Source organism: Musa acuminata, chromosome BXJ1-2 (assembly GCF_036884655.1).
Source record: "Musa acuminata AAA Group cultivar baxijiao chromosome BXJ1-2, Cavendish_Baxijiao_AAA, whole genome shotgun sequence".
NCBI lineage: Eukaryota > Viridiplantae > Streptophyta > Magnoliopsida > Zingiberales > Musaceae > Musa > Musa acuminata.
The window spans coordinates 29,765,241-29,785,305 of NC_088328.1; the positions used below are offsets into that span (position 1 = coordinate 29,765,241).

The following is a 20,065-nucleotide window of genomic DNA, read 5'->3' on the forward strand; positions in this document are numbered from 1 at the left end:
GACAACTTGAGTATCACCAAGCTGGGACCCACATTTTGGATTGACTGGTAAAGAAAGATCCATGAAAGACCATTGACGCTTGACATGTACTCCGTTCCTATCCATCTGTCAACAAGAGCTGCACTGTGTACACACAGCACAGCGTCTCCTTCACCAGTAGAAGAAGATGGGAGTTAGGCAAGAGGCCACAGGCGGTCGGTTTAGTGTCGCAAACAAGCACTTTAAGTCACTGGATTCTGTCGGATGATTTCTCAGTCACCTCGACTCCCATTTCTTCCCGTTTATGTCGTCAACTTACGAGTGACGCAGACAATGACATGACACAGGAAGATTGTGCATCTTGTCGATCGCATTTCCTGCTCACCTGTTCTCGGGGAGTCTTCTGCACTCCTTCATTCGTTGCTTTTTAGTGTTGGTTGGTCTTGACCAAAACAAAGCACACAGCAGGAACCTTCAAACTCTGTCCATGATCAAATTAAGGGCTCTCTCGGCAGAGGAAAGAAAGCAGCAACTGATACAGATTCATTTAGAGAATAGAATGGAATAATTGCTATTGCAGGCTTTCTCTCCACTTTAGTGATTCACTCAAGAAAGAGACCTCGCCATAATTGCTATAATTATTGTTTATTTACTATAATTCGTTTCAGATAAAATTGTTAAGGTGAAGATTTAAGTTCCTCTGTTTGTCATCAAGTATGCATGTTAGAGCTTCAGTGTCTAGTTATCATTCAATGTAGACTGTCATCTGCTAGATTCATGCTTTAAGAACTCAGGAGAAACACTATGCTAATTTACGCAACGCAAAATGCTTCATAAGAATCACAACAAATAGGAAACCAAAAGAGGAAAAAGAACATTAATATAAGCATTAGGAGACTGGAGATTTCTGCTCTTTGAGCCTTCACACGTGAGCTAATTCCTACATCGCAGCCCTACTGGTCTTCGAGCCTTTTTCTCAGAAGGAAAAAAGTGGAGGAGCTCTAAAGCTTGGTAGGTGAAACCTTGATGCTTTCGGAAAGATGATATGTTAAGTACCTTTCATCACAAACTAGTCTGATGAATTGCAGCTGCTTCAGCTATTATATGCTCAGAGCAGCCACAGAAAGATGAACCGAGAACATATATAGTGGAAGCTTTTTGTGTTTGGTCAAATGTCCCACAATCTAGTCAGCTGAGCTACTCCTTTTCTATCAAGGAAACAATATTTGACCAAGAGTATGAAACAGGGCGTAGGTGTCAGCTCAAGATCACTACAGAAAACCCCACCCCCAACTTAGAAAAGAAGATTGACCTCCACTCGTAGCTCAGAGCTCCATTCCAAGTCCAAGTTAGGGTAACCAACATCTCGTGGCCTTTTACCTCACCATCACCAAACTCTTGACATGCTGCCATAGCTGCAGTGTGAATGTCTACAGTTCAAGTTGTTTGACTCCCTTTAGGGTTTCTACCTACAGGTCACTGACACTTCATCTACCCCTTTGTCCCGTTTCCAAGTTAGATTACTTGTGAGAAGGCGACGTTCAATCATAATTAGAAATGCAGCTTACTGGCAATAAAATAGCTTTGGTCCAAAACGACATCATTAGAATACCCCATATGAACAGTTGAAAGGCAGGTGATGTCGATCGCAGACAGTAAATGCTTTGCTATGGGAATTCCTTTCACATATTGTGTGGAGACACATCTTCTATCTTTGTATTACTTCAGATGTGGGCTACCGAGTTAATTGCAGGTGTGTCGACATATAATAGTATCACTGATTCATTAGGGTTGAAGCTTTATAAACCTTTTGAAGAAGGAGAAGTGATGCATTAAGTATAGAATTAAGATAGGCAGGTTTAGGTATGTCTTGACACTGATTAGACGCAGCAAGTTCTGCTAACAATGACTTGAACCAATGGAAAAGTTGGAAACGAACAGAATTCTATATGCTTTGCACCGGTGGTTCTGAAAAATGGAGAGAACTCATTGAATCCATAGTAATCAAGAGTTGGTAATTGAAGTCACGATCTGTCACACTCGAAATGGTTGGAGAAGAAGAACCAGTCCTAAGATAACAAGCAGCTGCAGCTAATTACATGCAATGTGAGCAGGTTTTTAGTTCTGGAGAACATCTTTCTTCTGTTCCAAGTGTTGGTATCTCAGAGCCCCCGACAAAATAAGAGCACCAGTTGCTAATCATGTTTTAACGTGAGAGATGGGGTGATTAACTGATGAGCTTTCACCCATGATTAAAAAAATTAAAGACACTGTTATCACGTAATAAGCACAGGTTTTCTTGAGCAGTGGGATCTGACAAGTTGTCAACAAAGAAAGCAAACTTCTTCGTAAAGAAAGGTCTGAAACCAAAGTCGCAGTTGAACTTTAGGTTGGTGAAGGAGATGGAAGTGTGTGCGTGTGGAGAAAAGAGAGGTGATCTTTTAGGTCACATCCTGACCCAACAGCAAAAGGTGAGGATGATGCATACAAGACCTCAGGGTTGCGGTTTCTTGATGGTGAGCTTTGGTTGGGTTTAGGTAGACTCAGGACTCATCGGTCTAATATTTCTTGTCCTCTGCTGCTTTTATTGACATAAGAGTGGTGTAAGCCTATCGTAAGCTTAAGATTATCGCTGGCCACTGATTCACTATTGATATAGTGATGATTTACTATAACAATATCTACTTGAGAGTTTAAAATCTTTTTTATATTTAAGATATTAATGATAAAGATGATAGATATATCATACCCACCTACAAAAGATGCTTCTGTAAGCCAATCCAACACATCTAACCTGGCAAGAAAACTTTGGAAACCTAATCTAAGATCAAAATGGAGTAGGGACTTATAAGCAACATTTTTCGCTGTTGGACTGATAAGAGCTAAGATTATTAGCTGTAACCTGCGATAGCTAATACCATTTAGTTTGTTTCTATGCCTTCCACCTCATCTAAAACTGTGGAAATCACCTTCGTTTGTCGTTCGTCTGCTCGATGATCCTTCGATGTTTAAGTTAGATGTGCGAAGATGAAAAACACTCTTGATGAGTCGATAATGAGGTGAGTTCTGAGAGCTGATATGACCTCCGAAGAGCTAATATGTAGTAGTGCAGACAATCACTTGTAAACTGCGATCACTGATTTAAGTTTAGGCATCTTAAATCATTGATTTAAACTAAATTTAATTGTTTATTCAAGTTAATGAATAGCCAATAGTGTTAGAACTGATCCAGAAAATTTAATAAAGGATAATTTGGCAACTCAATAATCTTCCTGTTACTCGGCAATCTATAATAGTTCAGTGATCCTAAGTCCTTTTTTTTCTTCTTTTCTAATCCATTTCCAGTGGCTTTCTCAGACAAAGTCAATCAGCACCTACTTATTTCTTGATATGATGATTTGAATGAGACACCCAAGAAAGATGCTCTGAAACAACAGAGAGCATTTCACTGTATCCTTCGTTTCTGGTGGCTCTTGGATCATGCTCTTGGATTATAGGCATAAACTAAGAAGCCCCAACACCGAAATGTATGTATCGATCGACCAATGATTCAGTAATCATCCATCACTCTCTAAAAGAAAAGAAAAAAAAGGCTTTTTTATACACAGAAAACATGGTTTTCTGACATGAAAGAAACAATAATTTAGCAAGATCTTATGCACAGAAAACTGGGTTTGTGAATCCCCATGTACATGAGCCAAAACAAACATGTCATCACCTCCGTCCTCACTGGTTTCATCCAGTATCCATTCATATCACACTCGGGTGAACTATGTTTGTGTGCAGAAATAGAGGAGAAGCAGAAGAAAGACCAAAGGATGAGGGAAAATGGCGAAGGAGAGACCTTTTTATTTCGGTACCTACGAAACAAGGGAGGAAATGGACTCAGGACCAGGAATTGTCGAAGGCTGCGGAGGAGATGGCCTGGGAGAACTCTTGGAAGCTGATGCGCCCGTCGCCGTCGGTGTCGGCCTCCTTGATCATGCCGGTAAGCTCGGTGGCGGTGAGGGCGTGGCCGAGCTTGGCCATGGAGTGGACGAGCTCTGCGGCGGTGATGTACCCATCGCCGTCGCGGTCGAACATCTTGAACAGCCGGAGGAGTTGCTCCTCGGTGTAGGGGGACTTGGCCGCCACGAGCTCCGGGGAGACGAGGACCACGAACTCGGAGAACTCGACGAGGCCGTTGGCGTTGGTGTCGGCCCTCTGGATGAGGGCATCCAGTTGGTCGGTGCTCGGCTTGAGGCCTAGGGAGCGGAGGAGGGAGCCCAGCTCGAGCTGGGTGAGGCTGCCGTCGTTGTTTCGGTCGAAGGAGCGGAAGATCTCCCGGAGCTCTGCCAGCTGCTCGTCGTCCAACCGCACCGGATCCTCGCCGCCGCCGCCGCCGCTCATCTCTGTCTCCTCTTCTTCTCTTCTCGGTCTTCCCGATCGATTATGATCGATGACCGCGTAAATCCCAAACAAATCCGATCGATGTGCTGCCAAGATCGGATCTTTGGGGAGGATCTCTTACCAAGATCAGATCTTTAAGGCTGGATAAGGATCAAAGGATGGAAATCTAGTCGGCCAATATAGCCTGATTTTTCACCGGATCGGATCGGCGGCATCTCAGTGCTTCGAGGCGTGGCCGACCGATCTCGTTGGATCCGCCGCCGGCATCGGGGGAGCAGACGAGAGAAATTAAATGTACGGAATTAGGCGCAGGGAGGGGAAGAATCAAATGGGCTATCACCAGTGAGGAGAGTTGGTGATCGAGTACGGAAGACGATTAATTCTGTAAGATAATAGAATCAGAATTAAATAAAGGATAATAATAAAAGGAAGCCATGCCGTGATTGCTGGGCGGCACGATTCGGCGGCCACTTCGTCAACCGACCACGATCGGATATATTCGATAACAGATTCGTGGATCTATTGCCGCTTCGTGCATATCTTTTGACGCTTCGTGCGTATCTTTTGCCGTTTCGTGCATGTGTTTTCGGAAATGATGGAAAGGAAATTTAGGTAATATTAGATTTGGAGGCATGTACATGAAACCCGGCTCGGCTCAACTAACCACAAGGCCTAATTGAACCTTGTCCTGCGTGCTGATGCTGCTTATATCAATTTGGCCGAATTAGAGTATTTTCTCGATCATGTTTGATATTGAGATGGTCAATTTTTATAATCAACACAATGTGATAAATTTATACAATTTATCTTTTTAAGCATTATTCTTTAGAAGAGATTTTTTTTTTGTCTCGAAGGAATACAATTCAAGATTTGCTACTTAGTCGAGCAAAACTTTCTCCTAGGGGTTCGAACCATCCTTCACGAATTTGTTATTTGATATTTGATATGGTCAATCTTAATTATCGTCAAAACTCTCATTGTGGGCATAAAAAATCGTTCGTAGGAAGTAAGATGACATCAACAATGACCTACTAACTCATCCGACAACCCACTATCACCTAGACGAAGATGCCGGTGCGAGAACCCACAAATCTTCCTTTCCTACTAGAGGGCGATAGGGTCACGATCTTCTACCCCCGACCAATTATAGTTTCGAGAAAGGAAGCACAAGTCAATTGCCAGGAGCAAACCCTTGATGGTAAAACTTATTTCCCCTTTTGTCGATCGCTTAGCACAGACAACCATTATCCACTTATCCCGAGCAAGCACTAGCCTTGATAAACAACGCCCTTGTGGTCATCTTTCACTGACGGTGCATCATAGTCTCCCTCCATCGATTACTTGGGTATCGAAGTCGACGCCCAAAGCTTGGAGAGGGGATCGACGTACAAAAACCCTACTATTCCCACTCCCTTTAAAATTAACTTAATTATCGAAAGGGTCCGATCGAAAATTTCATTATGCTGACCACTTATGCAAGATTCTCGACGAAGCCAATGCATGCTCAGCTCATCCCTAGTGCCTCAAGGAAGCCCAATTCATCAGCAACCTCTCGAGATTGTTTTAGCTGAATCTCTCCTCACTCTAACCACTTCTTGTGACTGTTACATGAATCATCAAGACAAACTTGCACCTTCGAGACATAATCAAATCGTGACGGCTCCCCAATCAACAATATCAAGATAACAACATTGTTGAACATTAATTAGTTTAGATTGAAAACATACCTTGAAAAAACTGTTTTTATAATATTGATTTTGTAACATTGATTACAAAATATTGTATATATGTTTTATGAAGATATTTTCTTTAAATGTTACGCTCACAAGGTATGTTCAATTGTTGCTTCGTTGTAATCTCTGAAAGCTGTGATACGATATATGCCACGCTTTGCCATGTCGAGTCCAACCATATATTAGATATAATTGCAGATTTATTCTCTGCGGAAGTTGTGAGAACTGGGAATCACGTAAGATAAGACCAAGTACTAAGGTTGAACATTCAAAAATACCTCGAGATACTTCAAAGATACACGCTACAAAGAGACTGCAAATTATCTCTAAACATTATTGTGAACAGTTCAAATCATTCTATGGAAATCCACCCGGACATCCAACATCTTCAAAAAGCTTGCTTTAATCAGTTTAAAAGAACTGATCATCACATATACATACAGGCAGGTTTTTTGAAGTTGAATCTCATCAAGTATGCAGCATCCACTGTGCGATGTCCTTGCGGAGAACACCTTCAGCTCCGCCAATAATTCTACTATGAACTATGGCTGACGAATTGGGAATGTACTGAGAAGCATGCCTGTACTGGCCATTCAACCCTGCTGGTTTCATAGGCTGCATCATCATGCCTATAGTTGGGAAAGTTTTCATGGGGATGTTCCAGGGAGTAAAGAAGGATCGACCTCTCTTGACCTGATCTGTGATGCGTACAATACTCCTCCCTGTTCGCAGCAGCTGACTACGGCTTGCTGCATACTTGGACATGCAGATACTTCTAATTGGAGGTTTCCCACTATGGACACCAACTTGTGCTGATGGTTTCGTTGGATCGAGCCAACGAAGGACAGAGTTCCCTATACTCCTCCCGGCTTCCATGTCCTTATGTTGTACGCTTTGAACAACTCTGACCACCACATCAAAAATACTGCGAGTCCTCCTGCACCCAACAAAAGCCACATAAAACAAATACAAACTCAAGGAGCTGTTTTGCTGCAGCAAACAATAAAAACATCTCTACCTATGTTTTCATTAGTCCACAAATGATCAAAGGGGAGCTGGCATTTCACAAATGGATGATTGTCACTTTGTAAGAGAAGTCAAATTTGGGCACTTGATCTCAACAAGCAAATAAGCATCTTCATATCATTGTAACATTTTAAGACTAAGCGCAATAAAACTGCCCCACCAAATAAGTAACATGAAGTCTTAGTTGTAGTTGCATGTTCTCATATATATATATGTTAATTTAAATTAGAATACCAAATGTTACAAACATGGATGGAAGACAATAGTAAGCTCTTAGATGTTCAGTACTTTTAGCACTAACAACAGTGAATTAGAAGCAATAACATGAAAAGTACAATAAATAGATAGTTAGAGGTGGAAGGTTCCAAAGTTCTTAACAAGCCAAGATTGACCTCTGTGGATTGGCGTGGGATGATGAAGATGCTTCTATTTCCATAAGTCTAAACATTTGGATGTGTATATCCTGGTAGTTGAGGTATAAAAGTAACAAAAATAAGTTAGATTAAGTACATTGGCGGCAATACAATTTTTTAGTGTGTCTGTGTTTATGTAGCAACTTTGTTATCATATTTTATTCTTTATTTCATGGTTAATCCAAGCTGCATCAAATGTCACGGTTAAGATAACTGCATCAAGTGCCTAACCTATAGTCAAAATATTGGTCTATATCAGTCAGCATGGCAGCCATTGCAACGAATGAAGAAGAATAACCACATGTTTAATGAATATTATATGAACTAAATAATTATAAAGTCCTATTTCTCTTTGTACAGTAAGCATGAATTTAGTGGTCATAAAAACAGGAGCTACTTCTGCATATTCATGTATTATATGTACTAAATACTTGTAAAGTCCTTTCCTTTTTCTAGTATAGCATGCATTAACTTAGTAGTCACAAAAAAAAGGTACAAACACCTGCAATAACCATATATCATGCATGTGCTTGTTAACCCTAAACCTAGATTACAAAGATATCAAACATGTTTATTTATTATTATGAAAAATAGTTCATTCAAAGAGATAAAACTTCTCTTCATTGTTTGTCTAGATTCTGTAAGTTAAATCCCTTTGTAACACAACAATGCCAAACCAAATCAAAAGTTGTATACCAAACCAGGCTTCAATTATAATAAAAAATATATATAATGTCTGACATGTTAATATGCAATTGTAAAAGGCGGCCAATATGTTTCCTTTTGAAACCTTGCATTAGGCTTATTTCTTGAGGGCACTGTTTGTTTGTCCCAGGAAAAAAAAAACCTATGTAATGAATGAAAGCTTATGAGACAATGAGAAATGATGTAATCAACGTTTAACAAACAGGATATATCACGGTATTCTTCATACTGAGAGAGAGTACATGATAGGGATGAAGATCTGAGTGAAACTGCAGGGCATTCTTATTCAGCTTACACTGGAACTTCCAATGGGTATGCAATTTACAGCAAAGAACACTAATATCAAGTTGTTGTAGGGCCACGATCCACCAAATGTGAAAAGAGCCGTGTGATCTCAGTGATTTCCAGCCATTTCAAGTGTGGATCAAGAATGACTTCGTCATCTCATCGAGAGGGGTAATCATGGGAACACAAGTGGGAGAATGAACAAAGGGCAACATCAAGATTGTCCATTTTATCTTGTAGTAAGTCAATATCTTAAGAGATTTTCACAAATCAACTACTGCGACTCTTCCAGCAAATCTCTCCGCGAAAATAACAATCGAGAGCAAAACAATTGGGACGTCAAAGTCAAGAGGAGATGGGCACCTGTGGAGGAATTGCCTGGTCTCGGGGTGACGAGGGCCGACGACGCGCCGCTGGATCCTGAGGGCGAGTCGGTAGGTTCGCCTCAACCCCAAGAAGTATGCCGTCGCCAACGTTATCTCCCACAGCACCATCTCCTCCCCCTTCTCTCTAGCTCGCTCTCTCTCTCTCTCAATATTAGAGAAGTAGGGGGGCAAGTAAGCCGTAATTACCTACCTGCAATAGACCATTCCGCCAAGGAACATTTCTTGGAGAGGAAGAAGGCGGCGGAGCGAAACAATAAGAAGCAAGCCGGAGGCGATTGTTCTCTGTGAGCATTAACTCGCCCGATAGATAAGATAGGTCAAAATAAGGAAATTTAATCCTCTATTAATTTAATATTAATATGTTTTTCTACTGTAATAATTCTCGATATTCGTGTTTTACTTGATCGACGGACAAAATTAGACCATCTGGTGGGCGATCCACAGTTACTCTTTCGTGTGGATTTGGTTCCAGGGAAGAATCGAACGATACCAAGCCGACTCATCCGGTAACTCACGTGGATCCCACGCTTGCTGTCCGATCACGTCGTGGGTAGCATAATGGGCAACAGGAAAAGGTAACGCTCGCATGCGGCATCAGTTGAGTGGATAATGGAAATTGTGGGCGCCGGTTTCTTTCGCGAGGTAATCGATGGAAGGCTGGGCCTCGTGTGGGGCCCATTACATTCAAGTTCATGTGGCGGCCCAGTCAACCCATGCAGCATATATGTCAACCATGAGAGAGTGAGGGAGAGAGGAAGCACGTCTGAGGCATCTTCTATTCACAAGATAAGCTAAGCTTACGAGATCGGAGCATCACAGCGTATCTTTCTAGTCGATCGAGATCGGAGCATCACAGCTTAGACCTTTGTCGCGCTTAACCGGCACGACTCCCCGACGAAGGATCTGCACTTTGAACAGTATATTATTACTGTCCATGAGTTCCAAGACACAACCATCTCCAACCTTGAGATCAGTATCCAAGGCAAAGTTCTTCCACCCAGAGCACAGTCGCCTCAGGATCCCTTTGCAGCTATACTTCATCTTCCATGTCCTATTCCCGTAGGACAGTGTTACAGGGACACAAGTGGCTGGAAGAAATGGATAAAACCTCTTCGGAAACAACTGATGAATCAAGGCGAAAGGTAATGTCAACAAGCTTTTGTGATCAGAGAACCATTTGGAACAGAAATTAACTTACTACTTGGTAAGGGTCATGCACATGACTCCATGAAACCACGAAAGTGAGGAATGGTTTTCCCGAGAGCGGCACGATTTCATTTTTCTCAGCGGATGCAGGAGGTTCTGTTGGCGAAAGCTCAGCATCACCACTCTCACAATTCTTGCCGCGGCTTGAATCCATGGACAACCTGCAAAGGCTAATTCTGAAAGGATACGCAACATTTGTGTAGAATATTTCATGAGTCCAGCAGAAGAAACAGAAAAAGAATAAGCTTGATTCTTCTGGCGATGTTTTGAAGATAGTATGAGAAGGATTAACAAAGACGAAAGAGAAGATAAAGAATGTACCTGAGAATGCAATTTGAGCTCTTCTCTTCACCGCAGACTAAAAACCAAGCACTCGGAGAAAAGGAAATCCGGAAGATCACAAAGAATAAAAGGATTCCTGTCTCGTTATTTTCTTTTTCTTCTCTGCGTAGATTCTTCCTCAGGGAAAGCGTTCATATAAAGGGAAACTGAGAGGACACCATTAAGGCCCGCCATCGAACACCGGGAGCACAAAGCACGAGAGATTCTGCAAGATTTCAGCAAGCTTTTGATGGGACCTTTCGCTGTTCTTTCACGTTCTGTTGCGGCCGCCCGATGGAACTCGACGACTCGGTTGTCCCCAGGCCTACTGGGGTGGTGCGTCCCAGTTTCCAAAACACCGGCCAGTAAAATGTTTGGCGCTGGCTGGGCCAAAACACTCTGTAAATGTCAATAAAAACATAGTTATATCAAATCAAAGAAATTTATCTAATGACAATTATGTGTAATCTAGAAAAGTAGATTAGAATTATCCAAGACATTGTCTATTATTTAAACAAGTGCTAAACCAGCTCGAAATTTATATCCTGTTGAGATCATAATAGTATGATCTGAAGAAAAATAGTATGTTCTCCCATGCAGATCTTTGATACAAAGAAACTTTGGTGACAACCGATCATAATGCTTAATAAATATCACTTGATATGACATCAAGTACGATCAAGGTGAAAACAATCCTATTTGATGGCATTTTATATGGCATTCAAGCCAAAAATGTGATCAGAAAATTCTGCAGAAAGCATGTATCGGCGATGAGTTGTTCCCCAGGCTTAATCATGCAAGAAAGAACTCAACCTTAATTTATTGAAGGCAATTGGAGATCAACAATCAGCATCAAAGTTGTCGATGGTACCAACAGAGTTGCAAACGAGCATTTAGGATTCGGAGATCAACAAGTAAAGGCCACCGGATGGGAGATTATTCCGTCTCCGAAGGATATGAGGAAGACCACCCGCTTACGTAAATCCAACATAAACAATCCAATTTTTCTTCTTTTGTATTTATATATGTCTTTTCCGATGATTTTGCAGTCCAAGTGATAGATTTGATACAAAGAGATCTTTGCCGTTTCTGTAACAAAGAATCGATAGCAGAGTGCGATTGTCTGTGCGACAATCTATCGTTCACCAGATCTACATTAGATCCCTCCATCTGGGGCTGGGGATGGGAGGGAATCCCGAGGGCGATGGAGGCCACGAGAAGCCCGGCGAGAAAGGCGGCAACGGACGAGGCCCCAGGATCCCCGACTGGGGCAACGGCGAGAGAGCGAAGGTAGGGGTCAGCGGCGGAGGGTACTGGAACCCTGGCGAAAGCAGCGGGAAGGGTGATTTCGGGGAGAGTAGGTTGAAGAACGCGGTCGGCGACGGCGGCGGCAGCGGCAGCCCGGATGGAGGGGTAGGGGGTAGGGGATTGGGGTGATGACGCGCGTCCGCACCCGGGGACGGGAAGGGCTGGTGGGGGGTGTTGGAGATTAGGAGGGAGTACTCGAGGTAGCGCATGTAAGCGGAGATGGGGGATTCGGCGCACGCAGTGGCGGCGCCGGATGGCCGGTGGGTGGGAGGGACGGGGGCGAAGGCGGGAGGGGAGCGGGGGGCGGGGACGAGGGGCAGCGGCGGCGGACGGATCTTGTGGAGACGGACGCTGGGGGGCCTGGGCTGAGGGGGGCACTGCGGCTGCTCAGGCGCAGGCGCGGGGGAGTCGCGGGAGGGAGTGCCCGTGAGCTGCTGCACGATGCTGCGGAAGTCGTGCTTGTTGATGTTGTACACATGCGGCTGCTGTTGCTGCGAAGAAGAAGCGGTGGTGGGTGGCTGGCGGTGGAAATGGGGAGCGCTCTTCCGGATGCTCTTCCCGAGCTTGTTGACACCAAAATACGGCTGCTGCTGTTGCTGCTGACTGCTCTTCGATTGATCCATCTCTCTCTCACACACCCGTCGGTCAAAATCTTCTTCTGGAGGAAACGCAGGATATCAAGGTTGCTTCCCTGTCCCGTAGACCGACTGGTTTGGCCGCCGGAATCCGGTCGAAACACGAAGAAGATGAGAACAGAGCGAGCGCAGTTAGGTAGATCTGCGGCTGGTCTTGCAAGTTCGATTGATTGGCTGCAAGAAATCGATTAAGAAGAAGAAAAACCAGATCTGTTTGCGGCCTCAGCAAATCTACCACCGCTTCTTGTCATTCTCGGGTTCACATGACATGATTATTAAAGTATCACACCACCATCATCATCATTATCATTATTATTATTATTATTAGCGAACAAAGAAGCAAAGAATCGATCTTTTTGACTCTCTTATATATTTTATTTACTTATCAAGAATAAAGTGAATTATTAGGGGACATTCTGGATAATAGAACTGCTGTATTTAAGCATAAGGTGGGTTGTGCGATACAATCTCTACTCTCATTGCTGTCACGAAATAAACTATTCGAATCAAGAAAAACAGATAATTGCTAATGACAAAAATAATGGATTTATTATGAAAACATCTTAAAAAAGAAAAGAAGACTTATATCATTTATCAAAAGGCTAATCGATGACACAGCCAATCCATTTGCATGTTGATTGATCGTTCCTATTGATAATTTGACCGAGTTTGGCCAGCAAAGTCTGATCGTGTTCACAAGCAAAATCTTTGTCTTCATCGTTTATTTGTTTATATATTAAAAATATTAATAACAAATACGAATAAGATATTAACTGTAATAATTTTTTTTATTTGTACAAATATTTGAGCCATTTTATTTTTCACTCATCTCATATGGACCTCTTAAAGTTAAAACAAGAGTAATTATAGATTATTCCTTATACTCAAATTACCTTTAACATGCAAGTCCTTATATTTTAAAAAATTATATTAACATCTCTATAGCTACAAATGTGAAACATCTAAGTTTATTTATCCAAACGTCATCAGTTTATCAACAAAAATATGAAAATAAATGATAAAAAAAATAATTTTAATATTTTAGTTCGTGGCGACAGATGACGACATCGTCGAAGGCATAAGTGACTGTTGTGATTGAAGAGAGTGACGGTGAGAGGTAAGGCTTGCTATGCATTTGTATCAATAACTCATTCGTTGCTTAGTAACTACATTAGCATCGACACAAATGGTAATGTTGTCATGGCATCAACAGTGAAGACAATGGCTATCTTGTCGCTGACTTATTAGGTGGATCATTTGACTCGAAATTAGAATTGTTTGAGCTCCTATTGCTCCCCTCGCTACCATGTTAATTCTAACATTTAGATGAAAAAGGAGAGTTAGGGGGTTTTATCGAAGGAAATCTATTCGTCATGATTGTCATCGACCAAAAGAAGCTATTAAAGTTTGACAGGCGAGTGATTATTAAGCTCTCGACCAATGTATTTGATAGTGATAAAAAAAGTGTCTTGGAACTTGAATAAGTTGTTGACATAATTGTCGAACAACCCTTATCTCTTGTTTTCACTCTTCTTATCTACAACTGTCATATACAACTAAAACAACGTAGTTGTTCGTCATTGTTAATTAGAATATTAAAATTATTTTTTTATTTTTTATTTTCATATTTTTATTAGTAAAATCGATAACATTAATAAATAAATCTATCATTTTTACAAATATCAAATATTAATATATATATATATATATATATAATATAAAAACTATATGAAATAATATATAATTAACCCAGAACACAATATTCCTGTTATTTTGTAATTGTCGAGACCCCAAAATAAATGTTCCAAGTTTGCGATAGAACAAAACAGAGAGCGCCTTTGATAATAAAATAATTATCTGACAAGCTCTGAGATCAGAAAAAGATGTATAATAATGAATTCTTTTTACACGCCACAAAGCTGTAAAAAGAGAGTTTGGAAAGAGTGCATGTAAGACGTGATTTATGTCGATGATACAATCGGAGGCGATCTCTTCGCCGATATGTTGGTGACAGAATTAGATATATAATAATGATGTTGAGATTTCCAACTGCAACACCACCTCTTTGTTCGAGGCGATGTTTTCGCCCGCCTTTCTCTCTCTGCATTCTCCTTCCCCATCTTTTACTCTCTCTCTCTCTCTCAACCTTTACCTTTTGCTCGGTTCCAAAGCATTGTGGATTGACCAAATCCAAACAAATCACCCTTCTCCCCAACGCACATGACTCTCTGCCCCGCCTCTTTCGCCATCAGCAGCTTCTAACCCCGCACCACATCTTGCACGTCGTAAGAACACTTCCACTCCCACTTTGCATTTGTACGATGACTTAGCAACATTGTTTCCTGTGTCGACGACGGGAGAATGTTCCACATTTCTTTTGTCTTCTTGAATCTGTGTTCCCTTTGTAATCAAGCCTCCTCATGCAGACCGTCCTGTTACCTTGTGGATCTGTTGCATGTTGTCTGTATTATACGCTGATGATGAGTGTGATTTTGAGCGTGCATTGCTCGCTTCTATATCGACGACGGGATTCAATAATCTATATTTTCTTCAGCATCTTCGATTTATTTTGCTTGCGTGATGTATGATATATAGTGTGGCTTCTTCTTATTTCGCCTTTTTGTAATATGTATGTTGTTCTACATGCATATTATCCTGCTTTATGTGTTGATTTTTCTCGCATTTCCAAGTGGATCTGTTGCATACTGTGCTTGTAATATGCTAATGAGCATGATCTGGAGGAGTTTGCAGTGAAAGATAATTCTTACATTGCCTCATTTTCTTTTTCAGCCATGCATGTACGAGTCCCATTTATCAACATGCAGATTGACATTATCATAGGCATCCTGGGAGGTATTCGACTAGGATCGTAAATGTAAACCGCAAGAAGAAAATGTGGAACCTGGCAGCATAATCTATTTAGGTAAAAATGGTGGATCTCTTGTGTGTCGGCACCACGACAATTGTGCTTATGGCCGAAGTAACATTTGTCTTGAATCTTGTATTCTTGCATGTGATGCAGAGTAAGTCCTGGATTTCAACTTCCTGAAGAATTACCAGTTGCTTGTATTCGTGAGGAGAAAATGTAGTGGTAAATCAATGTCATGATAGGTAATATAAGAATTTTACCTGAAAAGATGTGTGTTAGGACTTACTTTCCTAAAGAGGAATTCTTCTTCTATTGCAATTCCATATTGGGACATTGCTGTAACGATAGATTTCCCCTATAAGAAACAGCACCGAGCTGCAAAATTGCAATCAAGATTTAGCTTGATGAAGATATGTTCAGGGAAAAAGTGGAATATCATACTTACAAGGTAAATTGTCCACTTATATGTTCCTGATGCCTAATATTTCAATCAGGGAAAAAGACTTTTATCTCTGAAAGGTCTAGAACTACTCGGCAGCGATATAATGGGAAAAAAATGAAAATATGGTGTCAAATGAAATTTGAGTTTGTGCATGGACTTTCTTTCTTCTTTGTTTCAAATAACTTAAGAAACTGATTTTTATGTTCACATTTACCACAAAGTTCCAACAAAGCGGCTGATAGTCTGTTTGATGATAGACAGCAATATTAGTCACCTCACTGGATGGCAAAAAAGTTCATTTTCAGCATGATCTTTGTGTTTCTCTTCGATTACGTTACTACGATGTTCAATATGTAGTGTGTTTTCTGCATGGCATGGCCACACTCTATGATCAACTAATCTTGAAAACCATGGACCAGCACCCCATGTGAAACTGAAGATGACAAATAATGCTAGTGCCCCAGATATTTGCTGAAGTCCTTAAAATAGGGCATTCTATAGTCTCTTAGTCTCTGTTTGTTTGTCAGCATAATTTTAGATCGCAAGGTTTTATTAACAAGCTGTGTCTTAGTGTGTTAATAAATTATTATTTAAAGCCATGGTTTGTGACAAAAATTGTTCTTTCATGTAAAAAGCTTGTTCCGTTGTTAGAATGGATGCATATATGGCTAGATATTTCACACTGCAAAGAGATGTATGTAGACAACCAATGCATTTTGCTTGAAATCAAGCAATTACAGATATGGAATTTGGAATGTGTTCTGAGATGCGAAACTATAATTGTTATTGGTTTGATTCTTGTTGAGGCATAAAATGAACATTTGGTCGATGCTTTCAATGCTTTTCTTAATATCACCTACATGCAGGACTGGCTTGGATGCAGGTAGGCAGCTCGGTGGTGTAGTATTTGCTGCCATAGGATTTGCATTAGCATATCTTCAAGATGAATGCAGGAGATACAGATGGAAATATTAGTGTGGCATGCACATTTGGTGAACAACAGGTATGAAGTCTTATAGCACTAATACTTTTGTTTTTTCTTGTACTTATGGGATATTTGTTGCTCCCAAGAATGGATTATCCATGAGTCTGTTTCGCATCAGGTAGCTCACTTGCAAGCAACCAAACCATGTACAACATGCGAACATATAACTAAACTCCTACATGCTCCAAATGGACTTCCCGTTGAAATGTGCATGTCATACTTGCAGATTGGGTTACATGTCAACATTGGATCACAATACCCTCTTCATCTTCTCAATTGTTATCTCCTCACAGGTTGATCCCCACATGAGCACTGGACATTTCCTCTTTTACCTAAAGTTGTAACTGCAGCAAGCAGCCTTTATATAAAGGCAATAAGAAGCCTCCACATGCAACTTCTGAATGTAGCATTTGCCCCAAACTTTTGTTTTCACAGTTTGTGTTCAAGCCACTTTCGAATAAGCCCTTCTGAATATTGTGAGAATTTAAGAGTAAGGCCTCTATAAATAATTGGTTACCATCACAATATGAATAACCTCTGAAGCTTTCTAGATAGAAAGGCAAATAAAATGAGAATGCATGATAATTAAATAGAGACTAAAATCATCTTTGATTTGTGCAGGTTTTTCCTATGCTTCCAGTGGTAACTGATGATATTATGGCCCGACGGCTCAAGAACAGGGAGCGGCAGCGAAGGTACAGGGCGAGGAAGCGCCTTGAATCAGATATGAAAAGGTCATGCTTGCTGGGCCAACATACAGCACTGGAAAACGAAACACGAGTTGATTTTGCTACTGTTCAGTTCAATTCAGGGGAAATTTCATTTCCATCCGAAACAAACGTGAACATCGCTGCTATGACGATGGAGGCATGCACCTACAGTGGCAGAAAATGGAAAAAGGATGCAAGAGAAGCTCATGCATCTAAAGAACCTGAAAACATGTTGCACTGGTCACTTGTACCCATGAGATCACCATCAGAATCGGAAACCGCCGTTTGTTACCGCATACATCAAACTAGTAGAAGAAATTGGAAAGCTGATGCAAGAACAAAATCAAAGACCGGCAGTCATGGATGAACATACCCAGTGATACTTGTGTTTGTTTGTCTTTGTCAGGTACTCCTACTTTGTTAGTGCTAAACAAGAATCTTACATCAGTAGGTAAGACTTAATGGATGCCAGTGTAGTATTTTCTCCCTTTAACTACCTTTCTTCCAATGTAACTGTACTCAAGCCAAATATTTCATATGGAAATTGTTGCTATAGGCTTGTTCTAGTTTGTTTTATCATCATGTGTGTGCGTATGAAATTGTACATAAATCAGGATGCAGTATTTTCTTGATTGTGAGCAAAATTTCTCTTTGTTTAGGCCCATTCAAGGCCCAATCCTGGCCCATTTAAAGCCTGACTCTTTCTTCCATGGTTCCATTGACCACAGTTAAAATTGAACCCTTTCTCTTTGGTTGGACTGACAAATGATTGTAACTCGGAAACCAATGTTTGAATAAGCTGGTGCACTGAATGTAGTCGCCCGCCATTGATTCCGTTCTCACAGACAAGAAGAGATTTTCCACAAGACGAAGACCAACCACACGGCCTCTCCATCCAAGTAGCAATCATCGTATAAATCGTTTTCAGAAGTGATTGCTATCGAGATCAAAAGATTGTTATTATATAATAGAAACTATGGCTCTCATTTTCTCTCACATGGCTAATGTGCATTACTAAATAACTATAGTAATGTATCTTAATGTAATGGTATATATTAAGTGAGAAATCAAGTACACGACCTCTCCATCCAAATAGCAATCATCATATAAATCGTTTTCAGAAATGATTGCTACCCAACTTTTCTCACATGACTAATTTGCATGATCAAATAACTTTCGACTTCGTTAGGAATGTATCTTAATGTAATGATATGATTTATAGATTATATATGGTAAAATTTTACTTAATTTATTTTTTAAAAATATTGTATATTCATTTATATGATTATATATTTTTATTTATTACATATATGAATCATACAAAAAAATTTTAAGACTCCATGCATTCATTTATATTATATTTTATTTATTTATTTTTTAAGTATATATATTTAAATAAATATTAAAAGTATTAGAAGGATAAATTTATTATATAATATTTAATAAATTTTAAAATATAATTTTATCAAATAATACTTAATTTATTTACTTTATATTTATTATTTATTTAAAAAAAAAATATAAAATATTCCAGAATGCGGGTTTATCCATACTAATATAATATTGCTAATGCTATGTTGACGAGCTGTCTTAATTTATTAGAGTATGCCAAAAATACCTTTTCCACTTACTTTCTTTTTTATCTCTCTCTCTATATATATATATATATATATATCTTTTATCCTCCACTGCCTTTTTATCCTCCCTCTCTCCCACGTGGCTGAGGCGGAGAAGATAAAAAGGAGAAGCGGAGTGTGACTATTATTATTATTTAGTTTTATTTGATTTTAGGCAAAACCCAAAAGATCAGACGGATAGCAAACAAGTCGTCGACGAATGAGCACGTGCTTAGCATGTCACTTTCGCTGCCGTCACAAACCTTTCGAACGTTACTTTTTCAACTTTCTTGGACTTACTCGTTTCGTCGTACTACCTTTATTCTCATTGGCGGATTCTCTGGGACCCACCAAATATGTACGTTCCGGGCCCAGGGAAGGTTTGGAGTAAGAAGCGAAGCGACCAGCACCCACGCCAGTGCCAGAAGAAGGGAGGATTCCGCTACGCCTCAGGCGGAGGCGGCGGTCGTCGTCGAGGATGCCGACGTCTAATACGACAAAAAGGAGTGGCCGCATGTGGCCGCAACACGTTTTGCGCACCGCGAACCGAGCAGACATGAATGGACCACATCACATGCGGCTGCACATCGATGGCTGCTTTGCCTCTCGTCATTGCTGTGCCCGGGAATTAATCTGCGATCGACTCGTCATCGGATCCCCATCTCAAAGCAAATGGAGCCAGCTGAATCCCCCGGATTCGTACCTAACCCGACCCCAAGGAGAAGAAGAGCAAAAGAATCGAGCGAGCGAGCCAAAAGATAAAAAAGAAACCATCGATCGAACCGGGTCCAATGTTGTGGTGCAAGCAATCACATCTTTCGAGGCTGGCGATGGGCCCACCACCGAGCCATCTTGCGACGTCACACTCGGTGTTGTGGTCCTGCGTAGACTTTTTCTTTTCGTGTGTGTGTGCATTCAATGAATTCAGCTGTAGTTTTCTTTCCTTTTGCAATTGGAGTTGGACAGGGCGATCCGATGTCTCCGGCACTTTCCAGAAACTTAACGCAGCAGCGTCTGGGACGGACGGTGGTTATATCAAGGGGGGAAGCATCCCACG

At 40.9% G+C, this 20,065-nt stretch overlaps 4 protein-coding genes and 1 long non-coding RNA gene across 7 annotated transcripts; 1 reads left to right on the forward strand and 4 right to left on the reverse strand.

Annotated features, from left to right (window-relative positions):
* Positions 1–3,556: 3,556 nt before the first annotated feature.
* LOC135613195 (probable calcium-binding protein CML18) lies at positions 3,557–4,848 on the reverse strand. The gene has a single exon (XM_065110284.1). The coding sequence runs from the start codon at positions 4,366–4,368 to the stop codon at positions 3,865–3,867; it is 504 nt and encodes a 167-aa protein (XP_064966356.1). The 5' UTR covers positions 4,369–4,848; the 3' UTR covers positions 3,557–3,864.
* Positions 4,849–6,343: 1,495 nt separating this feature from the next.
* Positions 6,344–9,224, reverse strand: LOC135608542 (uncharacterized). The gene is made up of 2 exons (XM_065101567.1): positions 8,894–9,224; positions 6,344–7,038 (listed from the first exon to the last, which is right to left on the reverse strand). The coding sequence occupies exons 1-2, from the start codon at positions 9,022–9,024 to the stop codon at positions 6,570–6,572; spliced, it is 600 nt and encodes a 199-aa protein (XP_064957639.1). The 5' UTR covers positions 9,025–9,224; the 3' UTR covers positions 6,344–6,569.
* A 441-nt stretch (positions 9,225–9,665) lies between these two features.
* LOC135608534 (vegetative cell wall protein gp1-like) lies at positions 9,666–12,724 on the reverse strand. 3 transcript variants are annotated; one of them, XM_065101551.1, is made up of 4 exons: positions 11,315–12,724; positions 10,444–10,842; positions 10,115–10,298; positions 9,666–10,038 (listed from the first exon to the last, which is right to left on the reverse strand). In XM_065101551.1, exon 1 carries the CDS (start codon positions 12,372–12,374, stop codon positions 11,595–11,597), a length of 780 nt encoding a protein of 259 aa, XP_064957623.1. In that variant the 5' UTR covers positions 12,375–12,724; the 3' UTR covers positions 9,666–10,038; positions 10,115–10,298; positions 10,444–10,842; positions 11,315–11,594. The 3 variants fall into 3 exon arrangements, with proteins under 3 accessions (XP_064957623.1, XP_064957630.1, XP_064957612.1); XM_065101558.1 differs by having other exon boundaries at positions 10,115–10,283; positions 11,257–12,724; XM_065101540.1 differs by having other exon boundaries at positions 11,257–12,724.
* LOC135612077 (B3 domain-containing protein Os04g0386900-like) lies at positions 9,745–10,276 on the reverse strand. Its single transcript, XM_065107851.1, has 2 exons — positions 10,136–10,276; positions 9,745–10,038 (listed from the first exon to the last, which is right to left on the reverse strand). Exons 1-2 carry the CDS (start codon positions 10,274–10,276, stop codon positions 9,745–9,747), a joined length of 435 nt encoding a protein of 144 aa, XP_064963923.1.
* A 1,748-nt stretch (positions 12,725–14,472) lies between the features above and the next one.
* LOC135613201 (uncharacterized) lies at positions 14,473–17,759 on the forward strand. Its single transcript, XR_010487245.1, has 3 exons — positions 14,473–14,671; positions 16,564–16,700; positions 17,304–17,759. It is a non-coding gene; the product is annotated as an uncharacterized LOC135613201 (long non-coding RNA).
* The last annotated feature ends 2,306 nt before the right edge of the window (positions 17,760–20,065 follow it).